At 46.0% G+C, this 22,773-nt stretch overlaps 1 protein-coding gene across 5 annotated transcripts in view; it reads left to right on the forward strand.

Moving 5' to 3' along the window:
• The window catches only part of utrn (utrophin), a 337,767-nt gene that overhangs the window by 82,544 nt on the left and 232,450 nt on the right, over window positions 1–22,773 (forward strand). For all 5 annotated transcript variants that reach the window (XM_031800412.1, XM_031800411.1, XM_031800415.1 and 2 more), the window contains 19 exons: window positions 5,310–5,491; window positions 7,492–7,642; window positions 7,883–8,002; window positions 8,109–8,210; window positions 8,573–8,680; window positions 9,155–9,334; window positions 12,130–12,323; window positions 12,407–12,518; window positions 12,667–12,754; window positions 13,622–13,863; window positions 14,031–14,199; window positions 15,342–15,529; window positions 16,200–16,337; window positions 16,470–16,583; window positions 16,688–16,843; window positions 19,485–19,655; window positions 19,881–20,072; window positions 20,197–20,331; window positions 21,935–22,084. In XM_031800412.1, coding sequence (XP_031656272.1) covers window positions 5,310–5,491; window positions 7,492–7,642; window positions 7,883–8,002; window positions 8,109–8,210; window positions 8,573–8,680; window positions 9,155–9,334; window positions 12,130–12,323; window positions 12,407–12,518; window positions 12,667–12,754; window positions 13,622–13,863; window positions 14,031–14,199; window positions 15,342–15,529; window positions 16,200–16,337; window positions 16,470–16,583; window positions 16,688–16,843; window positions 19,485–19,655; window positions 19,881–20,072; window positions 20,197–20,331; window positions 21,935–22,084 — 2,892 coding nt within the window. The remainder of the gene's footprint in view (window positions 1–5,309; window positions 5,492–7,491; window positions 7,643–7,882; window positions 8,003–8,108; window positions 8,211–8,572; window positions 8,681–9,154; window positions 9,335–12,129; window positions 12,324–12,406; window positions 12,519–12,666; window positions 12,755–13,621; window positions 13,864–14,030; window positions 14,200–15,341; window positions 15,530–16,199; window positions 16,338–16,469; window positions 16,584–16,687; window positions 16,844–19,484; window positions 19,656–19,880; window positions 20,073–20,196; window positions 20,332–21,934; window positions 22,085–22,773) is intronic.

Genomic DNA, 22,773 nt, shown 5'->3' on the forward strand with positions numbered 1-22,773 from the left:
GTACTGGAGTGGTAGCATCTACATGTCAGTGCCAGTACCTTATTCAATGTGCAGGGGTACTGGAGTGGTAGCATCTACATGTCAGTGCCAGTACCTTATTCAATGTGCAGGGGTACTGGAGTGGTAGCATCTACATGTCAGTGCCAGTACCTTATTCAATGTGCAGGGGTACTGGAGTGGTAGCATCTACATGTCAGTGCCAGTACCTTATTCAATGTGCAGGGGTACTGGAGTGGTAGCATCTACATGTCAGTGCCAGTACCTTATTCAATGTGCAGGGGTACTGGAGTGGTAGCATCTACATGTCAGTGCCAGTACCTTATTCAATGTGCAGGGGTACTGGAGTGGTAGCATCTACATGTCAGTGCCAGTACCTTATTCAATGTGCAGGGGTACTGGAGTGGTAGCATCTACATGTCAGTGCCAGTACCTTATTCAATGTGCAGGGGTACTGGAGTGGTAGCATCTACATGTCAGTGCCAGTACCTTATTCAATGTGCAGGGGTACTGGAGTGGTAGCATCTACATGTCAGTGCCAGTACCTTATTCAATGTGCAGGGGTACTGGAGTGGTAGCATCTACATGTCAGTGCCAGTACCTTATTCAATGTGCAGGGGTACTGGAGTGGTAGCATCTACATGTCAATGCCAGTACCTTATTCAATGTGCAGGGGTACTGGAGTGGTAGCATCTACATGTCAGTGCCAGTACCTTATTCAATATGCAGGGGTACTGGAGTGGTAGCATCTACATGTCAGTGCCAGTACCTTATTCAATGTGCAGGGGTACTGGAGTGGTAGCATCTACATGTCAGTGCCAGTACCTTATTCAATGTGCAGGGGTACTGGAGTGGTAGCATCTACATGTCAGTGCCAGTACCTTATTCAATGTGCAGGGGTACTGGAGTGGTAGCATCTACATGTCAGTGCCAGTACCTTATTCAATGTGCAGGGGTACTGGAGTGGTAGCATCTACATGTCAGTGCCAGTACCTTATTCAATGTGCAGGGGTACTGGAGTGGTAGCATCTACATGTCAGTGCCAGTACCTTATTCAATGTGCAGGGGTACTGGAGTGGTAGCATCTACATGTCAGTGCCAGTACCTTATTCAATGTGCAGGGGTACTGGAGTGGTAGCATCTACATGTCAGTGCCAGTACCTTATTCAATGTGCAGGGGTACTGGAGTGGTAGCATCTACATGTCAGTGCCAGTACCTTATTCAATGTGCAGGGGTACTGGAGTGGTAGCATCTACATGTCAGTGCCAGTACCTTATTCAATGTGCAGGGGTACTGGAGTGGTAGCATCTACATGTCAGTGCCAGTACCTTATTCAATGTGCAGGGGTACTGGAGTGGTAGCATCTACATGTCAGTGCCAGTACCTTATTCAATGTGCAGGGGTACTGGAGTGGTAGCATCTACATGTCAGTGCCAGTACCTTATTCAATGTGCAGGGGTACTGGAGTGGTAGCATCTACATGTCAGTGCCAGTACCTTATTCAATGTGCAGGGGTACTGGAGTGGTAGCATCTACATGTCAGTGCCAATACCTTATTCAATGTGCAGGGGTACTGGAGTGGTAGCATCTACATGTCAGTGCCAGTACCTTATTCAATGTGCAGGGGTACTGGAGTGGTAGCATCTACATGTCAGTGCCAGTACCTTATTCAATGTGCAGGGGTACTGGAGTGGTAGCATCTACATATCAGTGCCAGTACCTTATTCAATGTGCAGGGGTACTGGAGTGGTAGCATCTACATGTCAGTGCCAGTACCTTATTCAATGTGCAGGGGTACTGGAGTGGTAGCATCTACATGTCAGTGCCAGTACCTTATTCAATGTGCAGGGGTACTGGAGTGCTAGCATCTACATGTCAGTGCCAGTACCTTATTCAATGTGCAGGGGTACTGGAGTGCTAGCATCTACATGTCAGTGCCAGTACCTTATTCAATGTGCAGGGGTACTGGAGTGGTAGCATCTACATGTCAGTGCCAGTACCTTATTCAATGTGCAGGGGTACTGGAGTGGTAGCATCTACATGTCAGTGCCTGTACCTTATTCAATGTGCAGGGGTACTGGAGTGGTAGCATCTACATGTCAGTGCCAGTACCTTATTCAATGTGCAGGGGTACTGGAGTGGTAGCATCTACATGTCAGTGCCAGTACCTTATTCAATGTGCAGGGGTACTGGAGTGGTAGCATCTACATGTCAGTGCCAGTACCTTATTCAATGTGCAGGGGTACTGGAGTGGTAGCATCTACATGTCAGTGCCAGTACCTTATTCAATGTGCAGGGGTACTGGAGTGGTAGCATCTACATGTCAGTGCCAGTACCTTATTCAATGTGCAGGGGTACTGGAGTGGTAGCATCTACATGTCAGTGCCAGTACCTTATTCAATGTGCAGGGGTACTGGAGTGGTAGCATCTACATGTCAGTGCCAGTACTTTATTCAATGTGCAGGGGTACTGGAGTGGTAGCATCTACATGTCAGTGCCAGTACCTTATTCAATGTGCAGGGGTACTGGAGTGGTAGCATCTACATGTCAGTGCCAGTACCTTATTCAATGTGCAGGGGTACTGGAGTGGTAGTATCTACATGTCAGTGCCAGTACCTTATTCAATGTGCATGGGTACTGGAGTGGTAGCATCTACATGTCAGTGCCAGTACCTTATTCAATGTGCAGGGGTACTGGAGTGGTAGCATCTACATGTCAGTGCCAGTACCTTATTCAATGTGCAGGGGTACTGGAGTGGTAGCATCTACATGTCAGTGCCAGTACTTTATTCAATGTGCAGGGGTACTGGAGTGGTAGCATCTACATGTCAGTGCCAGTACCTTATTCAATGTGCAGGGGTACTGGAGTGGTAGCATCTACATGTCAGTGCCAGTACCTTATTCAATGTGCAGGGGTAATGGAGTGGTAGCATCTACATGTCAATGCCAGTACCTTATTCAATGTGCAGGGGTACTGGAGTGGTAGCATCTACATGTCAGTGCCAGTACCTTATTCAATGTGCAGGGGTACTGGAGTGGTAGTATATACATGTCAGTGCCAGTACCTTATTCAATGTGCAGGGGTACTGGAGTGGTAGTATATACATGTCAGTGCCAGTACCTTATTCAATGTGCAGGGGTACTGGAGTGGTAGCATCTACATGTCAGTGCCAGTACCTTATTCAATGTGCAGGGGTACTGGAGTGGTAGTATATACATGTCAGTGCCAGTACCTTATTCAATGTGCAGGGGTACTGGAGTGGTAGCATCTACATGTCAGTGCCAGTACCTTATTCAATGTGCAGGGGTACTGGAGTGGTAGCATCTACATGCCAGTACCTTATTCAATGTGCAGGGGTACTGGAGTGGTAGCATCTACATGTCAGTGCCAGTACCTTATTCAATGTGCAGGGGTACTGGAGTGGTAGCATCTACATGTCAGTGCCAGTACCTTATTCAATGTGCAGGGGTACTGGAGCGTTGAGGTAGGTGTTACATAAAAAGTGACTGGTAGTAGGATATACATGTTAACGGGGTAATAGTGACTAGTAGCAGGATAAATATATACACTGAGTGTATAAAACATTATGAACACCTGCTCTTTCCATGACATAAACTGACCAGGTGAATTCAGGTGACAGCTATGATCCGTTATTGATGTCACTTAAATCCATTTCCATCCATTGCAATCAGTGTAGATGAGGAGGGGGAGACAGGTTAAATAATTATTTTTAAGCCTTGAGACAATTGAGACATGGATTGTATATGTGTGATATTCAGAGGGTGAATGGGCAAGACGAGATTTAACAGGGTAGGTGCCAGGCTTGAGTGTGTCAAGAACTGCAATGCTGCTGGGCTTTTCATGCACAACAGTTTCCCGTGTGTATCAAGAATAGACCACCACCCAAAGGACATCCAGCCAACTAGACACAACTGTGGGAAGCATTGAGTCAACATGGGCCAGCATCCCTGTGGAAAGGTTTCAAGGAGGACAAAGGGGGTGCAACTCAATATTAGGAAGGTGTTCCTAATGTTTTGTACACTCAGTGTAGATACTAATGGTAATTGCAATAAATAATCTATGAACAGCAGCGTAATGGTAGTAATTAATCAAATCAATAATCAATTTACCAACAGCATAGGTGTGAGGGGGTGTGCGGGTAAATGTGTGTGGTTCAGTAATGAGAGCTTCCTGAGATAGAAGATCAGCGCAGCTCAATGCCTTTTTCATGACTGTGATGTAAGAGGACCATGTAAAGTCCTCAGTGATGTTGACACCGAAAGTGCTTACTCATCCCCAGTCAGAAGAGAGAAGAGAAACAGACAGTAATTCTCCAGCCTGTTCATGACTCCCACTAAGAGCTAATGCCTCCTACATTTTTCACTTTTTTCGCTCCTCTGAGTTCTGGCAACTCTTCCACCCTAGTTTTGACTATCTTCCCTTTTCATTTCATAATAGGCTCAACTGTCAAGAAGCTAGAACTCATGAACTAATGCTGCTTGTCCTTTACGGCTAGCTTAACTGTTGCTATGGCAACCAGTCAAGTGCAAGGGGCTGAGGTGACCCAAAATGCATTTGGGGAGCAGAGCGCTACTTGCTACACTGTTAGCCTTCGCCCCAGTGGGAAGTGGATGGGAGAAACATGTCCAGATGTGTGTGTGTGTGTGTGTGTGTGAATGCCAAGTCTTCCTGCCAACTCCAGAAGCCCAGCCAGTGGGTGATTATGGGGTTTTGTTAGGTCCTCTATAGAACACTATGGATCTTCTCAAGGCTGCAGAAAACACTCTACTACTGGAAGATCATATCAGAGCAGAACTACCATAGTGTTATATTGTACAGCAGAGCAGAACTACCATAGTGTTATATTGTACAGCAGAGCAGAACTACCATAGTGTTATATTGTACAGCAGAGCAGAACTACCATAGTGTTATATTGTACAGCAGAGCAGAACTACCATAGTTTTATATTGTACAGCAGAGCACACGCGGTCCCTTTGCCATACTATAGAGAGCTGCTATGCTCACTGATCTGAAGACCATTTTGGGAGATAAAAAAACATGTCCTTTCACTTTAGTGTCTATGTAGTGCTTTTCAATTATTTGACCCCAAAAAATCTGTCTGAGGCTCTATAGGCTATGTGTGTGTGAGTAAGACAGAAGCAACACGTGGACCTCTTGTAGAGTTCTTTAGTGACTGGGACACAGATATTGTCAATGTTTTAGTATTTATGCTTTGGCTGTATACGAGCATTATGATCTAAGTACTTCACACTCTTGTAATCTTCTCACCCCTGACCTCTGACCCCTGCAGGACTTTATGATGGAGCTGACGGCCCACCAGAGCAGCGTGGGGAACGTGCTGCAGGTGGGCAACCAGCTCATCTCCCAGGGCAACCTGACGGAGGAAGAGGAGGATGAGATCCGGGAACAGATGACTCTGCTCAACTCCCGCTGGGAGAACATCCGTGTGGTCAGCATGGACCGACAGGCCAGGTACTGGATACACACTGGAACACACGCATCTATGACCCCCCTCCACCCCTTTCCTCTCAGACACACATAGACACGCATGAACCCCCCTCACACATATGCACACGTACTATTTTGTATTTTATTAGGATCCTCATTAGTTGGTGCCAAGGCAGCAGCTACTCTTCCTGCGGTCCAAACAGAAATAAAACATTACATCATACAAAACATTGTGCTTCATACACATTTACATTACTCCATTATTACATTACAATTTTACCTACACATTTACATTACTCCATTATTACATTACAATTTTACCTACACATTTACATTACTCCATTATTACATTACAATTTTACCTACACATTTACATTACTCCATTATTACATTACAATTTTACCTACACATTTACATTACTCCATTATTACATTACAATTTTACCTACACATTTACATTACTCCATTATTACATTACAATTTTACCTACACATTTACATTACTCCATTATTACATTACAATTTTACCTACACATTTACATTACTCCATTATTACATTACAATTTTACCTACACATTTACATTACTCCATTATTACATTACAATTTTACCTACACATTTACATTACTCCATTATTACATTACAATATTACATTACTAAGAATAATGTGTGTGTGTCTCTTCACCGTCTGGCTCTATATAGTACTGTGCGTTTCTTAGCTTTTGACCTGGACTTGAGGACTGTGACCCATGGTAGCATGTCTTGTGGGGAATGTATGGGTGTTTGAGATGTGTTAACTGACTGAAGAGACAGTTTGGCACATTCAATACATCAATACCTCTCACAAAGACCAGTAGTGATGCAGTCAGTCTCTTCTACTTTGAGCCAGGAGAGATTGACATGCATGTTGTTGATGATAGCCCTCTGTGTATTTTTAAGGGCCAGACGTGCAGCTCTGTTCTGGGCCAGCTATAAGTTGCCTATGTCTTACTCTGCAGCACTGGACCATGTAACTGGGCACTAGTCTAGGTGTGATAAAACTCGGGCCTGTTCAGTCGATTGTGACGTCAAGAAAGCAGAGCAGCACTTTATCACGGACAGACCTCTCACTATCTTAGCAACCGTTGAATCAATATGTTTTGACCATGTCAGCTTGCAATCTAGGGTTACACCAAGCAGTTTAGTCTCCTTAACTTGCTCAATCGCCACATTATTCATTACTAGATTTATATTAGGTTAAGGGTTTAGCAAATGATTTATCCCAAATACAATTATTTTAGTTTTTTCTATACCGTATTTAGGACTAGCTTATTACTAGCCCCCCATTCTAAGTGACTGCAGCTCTCTAAGTGTTGCAGTGTTTTCATTTGCTGTGGTAGCTGACGTATATAATGTTGAGTCGTCAGTGCACATAGACACACAGGCTTTATTCAAGGCTTGTTAAAGGTCATTAGTAAAAATAGAAAACAGTAATGGGCTAAGACAGCTGCCTTAAGGTATACCACACTCTACCTGGTTTACTTTAGAGGCTTCCATTAAAGAAAACCCTCTGTGTTCTGATGAATAGGTAGCTCTTGGCATAGTTATATGATAGATATGGCAGAGTTTGTAAAGCCATATCACATTTGTTTTTAATGTCAAAGTTGTGCTGAAGTCTCACAAAAGAGCTCCCTTAGTCTTGTTATTATCAATGTAATAATGTCCTTGTCCCTGACCAGATTATTTTGAGGCTATGCTTACATGACACACAAACCCATGGTTGGTTGAAGAGTGTGTGCGTGTACCCGTTGTGACTTGTGAGTACAGTATGTGTGCTGCATTGTCATCCCCCCCAGTGTATTATGAGGTCATTCATTATCACATAGTCTATGCTGAAGCAGCTGAATAGACTGCTATCGCGTGCTCTGTTGGTCACACAGTTGGTCTTTCAACATTCACAGCACACTCTCCCCTCACTCTTTCCCTCCCTCTCTCTATTCCTCCTCTCTTTCTCTTTCTATATTTCTCTCTCTGTTCTCTCTCTCTAGGCTCCACGAGGTTCTGATGGACCTTCAGCAGCAGCAGCTGCAGCAGCTCTCTGATTGGCTGACAAAGACGGAGGAGCGAATCAGAAAGATGGAGATAGAGCCAATGGCGGGAGACGTGGAGGGTTACCGGGCCCAGATAGAGCAGCACAAAGTAAGGGAACATTTGATTGACTGACACAAAGTAAACAAATGGTTTGATTGGGCATCACAAAGTAAAAATATAACTAGACAATCTGATAGGACAGCTGTGTTCACAGTACTCCCAATACGGCAGTTTTTAAGCAATATCACCTTTAAATATGTGACCACCATAAATGGACCCCCATAAAGCTTGATGGTGCCTGTGCTATGATTGCCTGTACTGGGCTGTTAATGGTTTGTGTTGGTCCAGGGGTTGCAGAATGACCTGGAGGCAGAGCAGGTGAAGGTCAACTCTCTGACACACATGGTGGTGGTGGTAGATGAGAACAGTGGAGAGAGCGCCACTGCTGCACTGGAGGACCAACTGCAGGTAAGAATAAAGCTTAAATTAAGTCTTGTTAATTGTTGATTTCAAGTGATTGTATAATGGCTAAATCTCCCTTTCTCTCTGTCTTACCCTCTCTTCCTCCTCTCAGTCTCTGGGAGAGCGCTGGGCGGCAGTGTGTCGGTGGACAGAGGAGAGGTGGCACAAGTTACAGGACATCCTCCTGGTGTGGCAGCAGCTGCTGGAGGACCAGGTGAACACAAACACACATACCCACATTTTTATTTTGACTTGAATGCTACTAAACTGAGAGCCAACTGAGTCCACTCATTGAGAATGAGCTCCAATCAGTTCTGATTGGAAGTTCCTTTACTGTAGTTGGAGTACTGGAGAAAGCCTTGTATACACAGACATAGGATCTCAGTCTAGCGAGACTTGAGTTTGACTGTTTGTTATGAGGTTCAGGTAATTCAATAATCTCAGGTAATTGTGTTCCCTAATTCAATTCCCAGCTCTAAAATGAGCTCACACATCAACTAGTCCCATAGCTCCAGAAGTCATTCCTTTGTTTGTGTTATGTCAGAAGGTTAACCTATTCACTCGTTCCTCTTTCAGAGTTTGTTCCAAGCGTGGCTGACAGAGAAAGAGGCGGCCTTAGGTGAGGTTCAGACCAACGCCTTCAAGGACCCGGGAGAGATGAATGCTAATGTCCGCAGATTAGCGGTAAGTGGTGTGCCACAAGATGCTACGACATGCTAATTGCTAGGCTACGTTCATGAATGACGTTAGCATTTACCTGCAAAATCAAATTGCCGTATCCTTTCTAAGAGCTCTGTGATATAAAGAGTGGGCTTGTTTTTGCCGAAGTGCAGGCGGACGAGGAAATTCATATTTGGCTTCATGTTTTATTACCAACTATATTATCAGGAATGTCAAAGGTAATATAAGGCAATCAAAAAGTTCAGCCTGAGATTTAGAGCTTTGGGAAATGTTTTCTTATCATTTATAATACATTTATAATGTGAATCTCTATGGTTGCTGTGGGCTACAGTATAGTCTAGACACACAGAAATGACCGCTGGAAACGATTAGCAACACCCAACATCTTTTCTATTCTGTTTATTATTACTTTGCGAATCACATGCTAACTGCAGATGCATTTGAGGTCGGCTAGTAACCTTTGACCCCTGTGGCTAGCTCCTGAAGGAGGACATGGAGAAGAAGCGGCGGACGCTTGACCAGCTGAGAGATGCGGGACAGGATGTGAGGTCACTGCTGAGAAGCGCGGAGGCGGGGGCGAGGATCGAAGGAGACACAGAGGAGCTGACCCAGAGATGGGATAACCTGGTCCAGAGACTAGAGGACTGCTCCTACCAGGTTTGTGTGTGAATGTGTTTGTGTGTGTGTGTGTCAGTCCCAATATCATAACACCTCAACAAGACCTGAGCTTGTGGAGACACAGACACAAACCTGTGTGTGTAGGCAGCTCAATTCCTGTCCTCATATCACTTAATTACCTAATTACCATGGAGCCCAAATGGCATGAAAAACATTCACATGACACATTCAACCATTTCCATCACTATTCACATGGCCCTAACACATCTGGACAAGAGGAACACCTATGTGAGAATACTGTTGATTGACTACAGTTCAACATTCAACACTATTGTTCCCTCCAAGCTCAACACCAAACTCAGAACCCTGGGTCTCGACACTACCCTCTGCAACTGGATCTTGGACCCTGACGGGCAGACCACAGGCTGCAATCCTTGCAGACCACCGGCTGCAAGGATTGGCATCAACATAATCCAATCTAGAATCGGCTTCCTATTTCGCAACAAAGCCTCCTTCACTCAAACATACCCTCGTAAAACGGACTATCCTACCGATCCTCAACTTCGGCGATGTCATTTACAAAATAGCTTCCAATACTCTACTCAGCAAACTGGATACAGTCTATCACAGTGCCATCCGTTTTGTCACCAAAGCCCCTTATACCACCCATCACTAGTCGGCTGGCCCTCGCTACATATTCGTCGCCAGACCCACTGGCTCCAGGTCATCTATAAGTCTATGCTGGGTAATGCTCCGCCTTATCTCAGCTCACTGGTCACGATAACAACACCCACGCGCTCCAGCAGGTATATCTGACTGGTCGTCCTCAAAGCCAACACCTCTTTGGCTGCCTTTCCTTCCAGTTCTCTGCTGCCAATGACTGGAACGAATTGCAAAAATCGCTGAAGCTGGAGACTTATATTTCCCTCACTAACTTTAAACATCAGCTATCTGAGCAGCTTACCGATCGCTGCAGCTTACATAGCCCATCTGTAAATAGTCCATCCAATCTACCTACCTCATCCCCATATTGTTTTTTATTTACTTTTCTGCTCTTTTGCACACCGGTATTTCTACTAGCACATCATCATCTGCTCATCTATCACTCCAGTGTTAATTTACTAAACTGTAATTACTTCGCTACTATGGCCTATTTATTGCCTTACCTCCTCACGCCATTTGTAAACACTGTATATAGACTTTGTTTTTTTCTATTGTGTTATTGAATGTACGCTTGTTTATTCCATGTGTAAATCTGTGTTGTTGTTTGTGTCGCCCTGCTTTGCTTTATCTTGGCCAGGTTGCAGTTGTAAACGAGAACTTGTTCTCAACTAGCTTACCTGGTGAAATAAAAATAATAAATAAATAACACCTCCTCACACTGACTCTTAACACAGAGGCCCCTCATGGGTGTGTCCTCAGCCCTCTGCTGTACTCCCTGTTCTCGCTGTTTGCATGACACAAACTCCATCATCAAGTTTGCTTATAGAGAGGAGGGAAGTGAACTGGCATTGTGGTGCCAGGACAACAACCTCTCCCTTAATGTCAGCTAAACTAAGGAGTTGATTGTTGACTTCAGGAAGCAGTGGAGGGAACACAGACCTGATCCACATCAACGGGACTGCAGTAGAGAGTCAGCAGTTATAAGTTCGGCGTTCACATCACCGAGAACATGACATGGACCAAAAACCCTCCCACTCTTGTCAAGAGGGAGTAATAGCGTCTCCAATTCATAAGGTGGAGGAAGAAATTTGGCATGCCACCCCGAGTGACTCAAAATACTACCGCTGCACCAGCGAGAGCGTCCTGACCGGTTGCATTGTGGCCTGGTACGGGAATTGCCACGACTTCGAGGCCCTCCAGGTGAAGACATCCCAGTACATCACTGGGGCCGTGTTCCCACCCATCCAGGACGTACTTGAAACGGTGCCTGAGGAAGTCCAGCAGCATAATCAAGGAACCCACACACCCCAGCCACGAACTCTTCACTCCCTTAGCGTCAGGCAGACTGTATCAGAGCGTGAGGTCTGATAACAGCAGGCTCAGGGGTAGTTTCTATCTACAAGCCATCAGACTGCTGAACTGACCATACTTTTCTGTGACGTTATTGCAGAGCCTTCAGAGGCTTGCGGAGGCCCAATCGAGCTTCGTACCGCATCGCTGTGCACCTCCCAAATTTTGTAACAATCCGAAGGGCTCCATATACACTAGCTCCGCATTGACATGATTGGTTGACCTCCTTGACATCTTCCTTCACAACTGCCCTGTGAAGCACAAGAAGTAGGAATGCCCTGACTTCTGCAGAGGCCATATCTAATAAATGCTTGTCAGATTGACCATGCAGAGCCTTTTACACTTATGCTAAAACGTTTATTCTATTCTACTGAACCACTTACTTTATTTTCATATTCTTATCTTTTATAATTTCTTGTTGCATTTTTGAAAGAAACCTGCAAGTAAGCAATTTCGTTGGATTGTGTGTATCTTGTGTATCTTGTACGGACGACTAATAAAACTTGCAACTTGAAACAGAGTCAGTAGGTTGCACAGTTTCTCACTGGTCTGTCCAAAGAGCCATTAGTGGATGGAAACCTCCAAATAAGAGAAGAACAACAGGATTAAAAAGCAGTCAAGCCACTGCACTGTCTTGTGCAGAGGATGTAAATGACTATATACCTTTATACCAGGCTATGGTGGTGTCAGACTGCCCATAGGCATTTACTTGTCACAATACCACAGTGGACATTTTGATCCAGTTCATTTGTCCTGTTGGGTTCTCTGTTCAGCCCGGTTCCAATCAGTCGCTCACACGCATGTTCTGAACCATTGCCAAGGTGACGGAGGCCGTGACGAAGGCCGCTGGGATGGCTCAGATTGAGGAACGCGTCGCAATGGAGACGGTTGTGATGGAAACTGTCGCTGTGGCGGCAGCACAGCCTGAGAAGGTGCTTGACGACCAAGAGCTGGCCCCGCCCACTCCTCCCAAGAGACGACTGGTGGAGACGGATGAGTCGGAACTCAGGGGAGGGTAAGGACTGGAACACACACACTCACACACTCACATACAGACAACTACATCAGTACAGAACCAAACTCTCTCTGCTCCATCAGGTTGGAGAGTGACTTATCTGACCTCTTGAGATGGCTGAACACATGGAAAGTTTCAGCTCAGACCCTGGCCTCTACTGACCCTGAAAACCCTGACCTTCAGGAAAAACTACAGGTAGGTCCATTAAAAACTACAGCTTCCATGATGCATTTACAGGTAACATTAGGTGCTCTCAATTTGGCTTTGGCAAAAGGTTGTACTTTGGGATCAATGGAAAACTTTTTGATGAGTTGATTTCATGTCTGTCTTCCAATCACTGTAGGCTTTGGAGGCGCAGCTGTTGTCGAAGGAGGCTCAGGTTGGTCAGGTGACCCAAGGAGGGCGGCGCCTGATGGAACCCCTGGAGAAAGGTAGGGAATCCCCAGAAAAGCAAAATAAGCAGTACCTTTATTTATTATGTTTGTATTTTGTGTTTAACATTTGTACCGTTGTAGCAATGTCCTTCAGTTTTTACTACAGTTACACATTATTTTATGAATCATTTCTGTTGATATGATTGGATATTGGTTCACTCTACTTGACCTTCACCTTCATTTCATAAAGTACATATCTCCTAGGTGAGGTTTGTTTTAAAAGCTTGTTTGTACACATAGATTGAAGTACATTACCAACATAGCTACTGAACTGTCGTAGATCAGAGCTGTGTGCTGGTAAACCTTGGTAGAGCATGGGTGGAGTAGGCCTTGTGGTGCTGATGTGAATTTCCTTTCTTTTTCGGCTTCAGACCAATGCCTATCCTCACTTAAAACAGGTTTTAATGTATTTATTGGCTCTTCCAGAAATATCCTGTTCCTCAGTATTTAGTGTTGGTCTCGTAAGATCATTTTTCCACAGCTGTTGTATACTTGGGGGTATTTTTAAACCTGATTTTTATTGGTTGCCAGTAAGCATGACTTGTGTGTTTGCAGGTATTGTCATAAAAACCTCAAGCAGGACTTGAGGCTCCTGGCTTCATTTACAGTGAAACGCTCAGGCACTCAGGCTTTATTTGTTTACAGCAGGATAACAGTAAGGAAAGATGGAGAAGTATTGGTGTTATAGTGTTGGTGTGGTTTTGTTTAACCTTTCCTCCTCTCTCTCCCTTCTCTCCTTTTCTCAATCTCCCCTACATTTTTATTTGCCTCATTCTCCTTGCGTCTATCTCCCCCTTCTCCCTCATTTCTATTTCTCTCTCTCTCCTTCACTCCTATCCTTCCCTACCTCCTCCCTCTCTGTAGAGGGAGTGAGTGTGGACTCTATCAGGTGTGATATAGATGTGGTGGAGGCTGAGTGGGAGGTGTGTGTGAGTGAGCTGAAGGCTCTGTGTGACTGGGTCCAGGCCCAGACCCGGGTCAGGAGCCTCTGCTCTGAGTTGGCTGCTGTGGACAAGGTTCTGGGAGAACAAGACCAGTGGCTGAGTGGAACAGACAGTACCAGATCTGATGAGGCTGCCCTTAGAACCCTCAGGACAGAGTGCAAGGTTAGAACCCAACCCTTAGAACCATCACCCTCACCCTGACCTCTGGCTTGATTATCGCCATGGAGACGACCCCCACTGAAACTGTTAAACATCACAAATCATCTCAACAGATGTGTCGTGAAGTCTGTTTACCCTTTCGTCTTATCTGTTTGTATCTCTGTCTCCAGTCACGGTTGGCCCAGCTGACTGCCCTGAGCCCACGATTGGACCAGCTCTCTGCAGAGGTGGAGTCAATAGATGTCCCGCCCACTCTCACAGCCAACATGGCCACTGTCTCTGCCCACCAGGCCTCCACACTGCAGCAGCTACAGACCAGGGAGCAGGAGATCAATGCAGGTATGGGACCACAACATTGCTTTAACATTTGCTCGAAATCAATGCAGGGACTTGACCCGTGCTCTGACAACACTGTATAAACGCTTAAAAAATGCTTGGTCGCCATTGGGTCAAAGCTTTATCAATGCCCAATGAATGGACTTGTGTTCTTTCAGCACTTCATCAGTGGTGGCGGTCCTAAACCTTCCATAGTTTTTACTGAGGCTACAGGATTGATGCCAGATCAATGAACTCTACTGGCTCTTACTGCTGGAGCTGTGATATGACATCAGCTTTATATCCAGCCTTGGTTGGACAGAAGTAATCGATGATGCCCTTATATGACCACTGAATACGCAGGACCGTGTGTGTGTGTGTGTGTGTGTGTGTGGGTGTGTGTGGGTGGGTGTGTGTGGGTGGGTGGGTGGGTGGGTGGTCTCTGCCAAGCTCCCAAGGACCAGGTTTTGAGTTTTAGGAGTTCTGAAATCAATCAACATTTTTCTCCTGGAATTTATGAGTCCTGCTCGAAAAGAATGTAAAAGTATATTGGAGAGGCCTATTTGTCTTCTGACCTTAAAAGGAGTGTATGTGTGCAACTGCCCTGAGGAAAACCATTTTGTTTCTGCTTCAGAGAGGCAGTCTTTCACTGGGCCTCTCTCTCTCCCTTTTTCTCCCCTCCCTCTCTCTCTGTCTGCTGTATATAAACACAGGCAGATTATGTGAGAGTACTCATGCCCGTGAGAGCAGTGTGCGTAGTGTTCATTTTTGCCCAACAGGGTTGAATTTAGCACATTCTGTTGAAGTATGTTGATGCATTTTTCTGTTTTCATTGTGTTTACTGTGGCATATTGAAGGTTCAGCGGGTATGAACCACTGACTTGCATTAGTTGCGCAGCCTCATTTAGGCTTGCCATGAGGCACACACAGCAAACATCTGGAGCCCTGGGCAAATGTGCAGCACACGCTCTATCTCTGACATACAGTGAAATGGAAGGCGCACAAACACACCCACCCACAGAGAGCTCAGTGAGTTCATAACAGCCACAAATTATAACAGCCAGTACCTATGGGAATTCCCAAAACAATACTCTGACCCCTTGTGGCAACTAGATACTATAACCCTTGACTTAACAGTGTCTCCTCACCCCCTGTCTGTGTTCCAGCGCTGGTCAGCCTCCAGTATGTTGATGACCAGAGGGCCCAGATAATACAGGTGGTTCAGGGTGACCAGATTCCTGTGGTCAGTGTGTCTGGGACTGACCTCGTAGATGGTCTGGAGGCTAGACTGGGCACACTGCGGGAAGCCGTCATGGATGTGCCTACAACGGAGGGGGCAGTGGAGCGGGCACAGGTGAGTGGCTTCGGGGCTTTTATTCATCGTTCTCTGTACTGTGTTCCAGTTGTCCGTGTGTTATCGTGTAGCAGTGTATTTGTGGGTTATCTGTTAATGGCTGAGTCCAGACCTATTAGATGTCTGTCTGCTCTGGTTCCAACATACAATGGGCCCATTCTCACACCTATACGTCCCTCTTTAATCTTTCAACCGCAACAGAGGAGAAAGAGGGATGTGTGTGTATGTTTGTGCTTGCAAGGGTGTGTTTGTGAATGTGTGTGTGCATGCGTGTGTGTGTGCGCGTGTGTGTGTGTGATTGAGAGAGAGTCTGTAGGAATGTGGGTCGGCTGTAGGCCTCGTTATCGTGGTAGATAAAGCATGGTGCCAGGGCAGCCTGGGAACTTTCTGGGCACCCTGCCTGCTGCCTGTGGCTCAGAGCTTCAACCCTCAGACTGCAACCAGTCTACCATGCACGTTCCTACTGCTGCAGGCTGCAGCTGTTGCCTCAAACTCTGCTCCTGCCCCTGAGGTTTAAACACACCCTGCAGACTGACTGTCTCAGATCAGCCTACTCACCTCTATCGCCCCCTAGGCTACCTACCACACCTGACAACTGTCCTATAATTTGTCCCTCAGCTGCAGATTAATGGGTTATGGGTCATGTAGTTTTTTCTCCCTCTCGCCTTAGGCTCTGTGTATAGAGATAGAGCAGATGCAGCAGGCCTCGGACCCTGCAGAACTACAAAGATGGAGTCAGCTCTCCTCCAGGGCACGCGAGGAGCTGGGTACGCTGCAGTGCATCCTGGGTAGCCTGAAGGACAATCAGGTAGAAAACTGTCCCGTAGAATATCCTGCCTCTATTCTGCTTAAACATCAATGGAACTTCTATTGGACCCAAGCAATGACAAAATAAGGCAGTGATTGTTGTCAGTAAGGTTCACGATGATGTTGTTTCCAGGTGCGTGTGGTGGAGGTGGAGCGCTGGCTGGATGGCGTACAGGAACTGATGTCACGGAATGCCAAGGGCCAGGGAGATGCAGAGAGACTACAGGAAGAGCTCAACCAGTGCAAGGTCATAGGTCACACCATTCAAAAACAAACAAAACTTTGAACTGTTAGACCTAAAGTACTGCAATGTTATAACCCATGCCCCTCTCTCCCCCATCTCCTTCTTAGGAATATGTGAGTGAGATGGAGTCAGTGGAAAGTTTAGTGAAGCAGATAGGAGAGAACGTATTGGCGGTGCAGGGGGCTGCAGTACCAGAGTTGGCCCACTGGGGGCAGGCTAAACTGGAGGAGTGCCAGGGGAGGTGGGAGACACTGAGCAAACAGGTGAGGAAGAAGAGGACAGTTCAAACAACACTGGATAGAAAGTATACAAAACCCTTGACTTTTTGCACATTTTGTTACGTTACAGCCTTATTCTAAAATGGATTAAATTGATTTTTTTCTTCATCAACAGGTTTTCTTTCTTTTGTTATTATGGTGTATTGATGAGAAAATCCCCCCCAATTTTTTTGTTGTTGTTTTGAATAAGGCTGTAACGTAACAAAATGTGGAAAACTCCAAGTGGTTTGAATACTTTCCGAATGCACTGTAAATAGGTGATACAACCATCCCAGCTCTGCAGATTTTGAGGCAAAGAGACAGTATCATTAGATCACTTGTTTTGGTACTGCCCATATGTAGCCTGTTTTGGTCACCGGTTCAGGAATGGCAACAAAAAAATACAACATTTACTTGGAGCTAACTTTGCAAATAGCACTGCTGTGGGACTTGAAAAAACAGACAATCGATCAATAATATAATAATACTCTTGGCAAAAATGTGTATCCCTAATTTACAATCTGTAGAAACTATGAGAATAGAAAGTTCAGAAAACATCACAGCACAGTGGAAAACATATGACAGCTAGAAATCAACTGGACGGTCTTCAGAGATAGATGGGAGGGGCTGAGAGTAGCTGAAGGCTGGGACTGGATGGTCTTCAGAGATAGATGGGAGGGGCTGAGAGTAGCTGAAGGCTGGGACTGGATGGTCTTCAGAGATAGATGGGAGGGGCTGAGAGTAGCTGAAGGCTGGGACTGGATGGTCTTCAGAGATAGATGGGAGGGGCTGAGAGTAGCTGAAGGCTGGGACTGGATGGTCTTCAGAGATAGATGGGAGGGGCTGAGAGTAGCTGAAGGCTGGGACTGGATGGTCTTCAGCGATAGATGGGAGGGGCTGAGAGTAGCTGAAGGCTGGGACTGGATGGTCTTCAGAGGTAGATGGGAGGGGCTGAGAGTAGCTGAAGGCTGGGACTGGATGGTCTTCAGAGATAGATGGGAGGGGCTGAGAGTAGCTGAAGGCTGGGACTGGATGGTCTTCAGAGATAGATGGGAGGGGCTGAGAGTAGCTGAAGGCTGGGACTGGATGGTCTTCAGAGATAGATGGGAGGGGCTGAGAGTAGCTGAAGGCTGGGACTGGATGGTCTTCAGAGATAGATGGGAGGGGCTGAGAGTAGCTGAAGGCTGGGACTGGATGGTCTTCAGAGATAGATGGGAGGGGCTGAGAGTAGCTGAAGGCTGGGACTGGATGGTCTTCAGAGATAGATGGGAGGGGCTGAGAGTAGCTGAAGGCTGGGACTGGATGGTCTTCAGAGATAGATGGGAGGGGCTGAGTGTAGCTGAAGGCTGGGACTGGATGGTCTTCAGAGATAGATGGGAGGGGCTGAGAGTAGCTGAAGGCTGGGACTGGATGGTCTTCAGAGATAGATGGGAGGGGCTGAGAGTAGCTGAAGGCTGGGACTGGATGGTCTTCAGAGATAGATGGGAGGGGCTGAGAGTAGCTGAAGGCTGGGACTGGATGGTCTTCAGAGATAGATGGGAGGGGCTGAGAGTAGCTGAAGGCTGGGACTGGATGGTCTTCAGAGATAGATGGGAGGGGCTGAGAGTAGCTGAAGGCTGGGACTGGATGGTCTTCAGAGATAGATGGGAGGGGCTGAGTGTAGCTGAAGGCTGGGACTGGATGGTCTTCAGAGATAGATGGGAGGGGCTGAGAGTAGCTGAAGGCTGGGACTGGATGGTCTTCAGAGATAGATGGGAGGGGCCGAGAGTAGCTGAAGGCTGGGACTGGATGGTCTTCAGAGATAGATGGGAGGGGCTGAGAGTAGCTGAAGGCTGGGACTGGATGGTCTTCAGAGATAGATGGGAGGGGCTGAGTGTAGCTGAATGCTAGGACTGGATGGTCTTCAGAGATAGATGGGAGGGGCTGAGAGTAGCTGAAGGCTGGGACTGGATGGTCTTCAGCGATAGATGGGAGGGGCTGAGAGTAGCTGAAGGCTGGGACTGGATGGTCTTCAGAGATAGATGGGAGGGGCTGAGCGTAGCTGAAGGCTGGGACTGGATGGTCTTCAGAGATAGATGGGAGGGGCTGAGTGTAGCTGAAGGCTGGGACTGGATGGTCTTCAGAGATAGATGGGAGGGGCTGAGCGTAGCTGAAATCTGGGACTGGATGGTCTTCAGAGATAGATGGGAGGGGCTGAGAGTAGCTGAAGGCGGGGACTAAAAACAAACACAAGATAACTAATGTAGAATATACTATCTAAAATATATAGACTGTATAAACTGAAAGTAGAAGCTTAAGTATTGTTTTCCATTAGTTTACTCCAATTAGGGGAGAGGTGGTAGGGTTAGGGGAAAATATATTTAAAAAATATATAAAATTATATATATTTACAAAAGAATATATGGGGATTGGAAATTATGCAGATAATTACATTGATAGAAGCCACAATCTGTAATTATTAAAGCTGATCTATCCACTAAAATAAATGAAGCCTGCATACTGAACTGCTCATACACTTTTCTGTGTATCCTTTTGTTAATGTCAGCGTCTTATTTAAAGCCTGACATGTTATTAAGACACTCTGTGTACTTGCTACCCTGTGTAACCTGACAGTGGTCCGTGTTATCTCTGTGTTGTCTCTGGGTAGCTGCTGAGCCACCAGGAGCGTGTGAGTGAGAGCCAGGAGAGGCAGGTGAACCTAAGAAAAGACTTGGCAGAGATGCAGGAATGGATGGCCCAGGTGGACGAGGAGTTCCTCATGAGAGACTTTGAGTACAAGAGTCCTGAGGAGCTGGAGGGGGCACTGGAAGAGATGAAGGTGGGGAACAGAGAACAGAACTTTGACATAAAAAAAATTAAAAAAACTGAAACTCCTCATTCCTTCTAGAAAGAAAGTCCCACCAACTAAACCACAAGAATCCCACTTTAATGCTATGTAGCCAGTTATGGCCCCTCTTATGTGAAAATACTATCCTGATAACCTGGCATGTCTCTTTCTTTCCTCTTTGCCTCATCTCTTTCCTTCTCTCCCCTCCCTACTTAGAGGGCTAAAGAGGATGTGTTACAGAAGGAGGTGAGAGTGAAGATATTGAAGGACAACATTAACATGTTGGTGGCTAAGGCTAAGACGACCCCTGGTGGCAGTGGCCAGGACCTGACAGAGGAGCTGGGGGGAGTCCTGGGGAACTATCAGAAACTATGTGACCGCTTCAAGAGCAAGTGTCACACCCTGGAGGTAAAGAGTTTGTTAAGACTAGTCCAAACAACTAATGAGGCACTGGTTCTTTGTTGTATTTGTGTTCATATCATACAGTAATGTGGTTGTATATATGTCCGTGTCCATGTGGTCTCCTCTGTAGGAGGTGTGGTCGTGTTGGATGGAGCTGCTGCAGTACCTGGACCTGGAGCAGGGCTGGTTCAACACGTTGGAGGAGAAGCTTCAGGCTACAGAGAACCTACCTGAGAGCACGGAGGCTGTCAACAAGGCTTTGGAGGTAGATATCTCTATTTAAACCTATCCATTCTTCTTTCTTTCCTTTTTCATCTCTCATTCTCTCCCCTCCACTTTATCGTATGCTCTCTCCTTTAATCCCTCCACCCCCCCATCCTTCCCACCACTCTGACTCACCCTCTTTATTAAATTGTCTCCCTTTCCCCCTTTCTTTCGTGTTATTCGCTTGTCTTTTCCTTTTGACCCTAGAAGGTATTGTTTTGTGTTCTGTCTGTTTCTCTTACTTTGATGATGTCACCAGTCTGTCCTCTTTGGGCAGACTCCAGCACTCTGTCTGCCTACCTCAGGTACTGTAAGAGTGACACCGACCTACACGGCATTACCAAAAGTATGTGGACACCTTGTCGAACATCTCATAAAAAAATCATGGGCATTAATATGGAGGTGGTCCTCCCCTTTGCTGCTATAACAGCCTCCACTCTTCTAGGAAGGCTTTCCACTAGATGTTGGAACATTGCTGCAGGGACTTGCTTCCATTCAGCCACAAGAGCATTAGTGAAGTCGGGCACTGAAGTTAGGCAATTAAGCCTGGCTCGCGGTCGGTGTAACAATTCATCCCAAAGGTTTTCTTCCACACCGATCTCAACAAACCATTGCTGTATAGACCAAGCTTTGTGCACGGGGGACATGATGAAACAGGAAAGGGCCTTCCTTAAACTGTTGCCACAAATTTGGAAACACAGAATTGTCTAGAATGTCATTGTATGCTGTAGCGTTAAGATTTCCCTTCATGGAACTAAGGGGCCTAGCCCGAACCATGAAGAACAGCCCCAGACCATTATTCCTCCACCAAACTTTACAGTTGGCACTATGCATTGGGGCAGGTAGCATTCTCCTGGCATCTGCCAAACCCAGATTTGTCCATTGTACTGCCAGATGGTGAAGCTGGATTCATCACCCTAGAGAACGCGTTTCCACTGCTCCAGAGCCCAATGGCAGTGAGCTTTACACCACTCCAGCCGACGCTTGGTATTGCACATGGTTATCTTAGGCTTGTGTGTGGCTGCTCAGCCATAGAAACCCATTTCATGATGCTCCCGACGAACAGTTATTGCGCTGACATTGCTTCCAGAGGCAGTTTGGAACTAGGTAGTGAATGTTACAACCCAAAACAGCCGATTTTTACATGCTACGCGCTTCAGCGGTCAAGTTCTGTGAGCTTGTGTGGCCTACCACTTTGTGCCTGAGCCGTTGTTGCTCCTTGACGTCCATTTTACAATAACAGCACTTACAGTTGACCGGGACAGCTCTAGCAGGGCAGAAATTTGACGAACTGACTTGGAAAGGTGGCATCCTATGATGGTAGGATGCCACGTTGAAAGTCACTGAGCTCTTCAGTAAGGCCATTCTACTGCCAATGTTTGACTATGGAGATTGCATAGCTGTGCTCTCCATTTTCTACACCTGTGATCAATGGGTGTGGCTGTAATAGCCGAATCCACTAATTTGAAGGGGTGTCCACATACTCTTGTGTATATAAACACTGACACGTCACCCTCTCTCTTTCCTCCCCTTCTCTCTCTCACCCTGTCACCTTTATTATTTCTCTCTCCCTCTCTTCTCCTCTCCTCTTTCTCTCTCTCTAGTCGTTGGAATGTGTGTTGCGCCACCCAGGTGACAACAGGACACAGATCAGGGAGTTGGGTCAGACCCTGATAGATGGGGGCATCCTGGACGAACTTATCTCAGAGAAACTAGAGACCTTCAACTCCTGCTACGATCAACTCAGCCACCAGGTCTGTGTGTGTCTGTGTGTGTCTGTGTGTGTCTGTGTGTGACTGTGTGTGTGTGTGTGCGTGCGTGCGTGTGTCTGTGTCTGGGGGATGAGAAAAACAACTGTCTTTGTACATAGCCATCAAGTGGCTGTCTGTCTCTTTCTGCATCTTTGTTTGTGAGAAACGACATGCCTCGTCGATCCTCGACAACATCTTGTTTTCTATTTGTGAATTGTGTATATGGTAGTAGATACAAAATCAATTCTAATTGTATTCGTCACATGCTCCATTAACAACAGGCATAGACTAACAGTGAAATGCTTACTTATATACAGTACCAGTCAAAGGTTTGGACACACCTACTCATTCAGGTAGCCTAGTGGTTAGAGCGTTGGGCCAGTAACCGAAAGGTTGCAAGATCAAATCTCCGAACTGACAAGGTAAAAATCTGTCTTTCTGCCCCTGAACAAGGCAGTTAACCCACTAGGCCGTAACTGTAAATAAGAATTTGTTCTCAACTGACTTGCTTAGTTAAATTAAGGTTAAATAATTACAAATCCAGGTTTTTTCTTTATTTGTACTATTTTCTACATTGTAGAATAATAGTGAAGACATAAAAACTGTGAAATAACACATAAGGAATCATGTAGTAACCAAAAAAAGTGTTAAACAAATCAAAATATATTTTATATCTGAGATTCTTTGAAGAA

Source organism: Oncorhynchus kisutch, linkage group LG21 (assembly GCF_002021735.2).
Source record: "Oncorhynchus kisutch isolate 150728-3 linkage group LG21, Okis_V2, whole genome shotgun sequence".
NCBI classification, from domain to species: domain Eukaryota; kingdom Metazoa; phylum Chordata; class Actinopteri; order Salmoniformes; family Salmonidae; genus Oncorhynchus; species Oncorhynchus kisutch.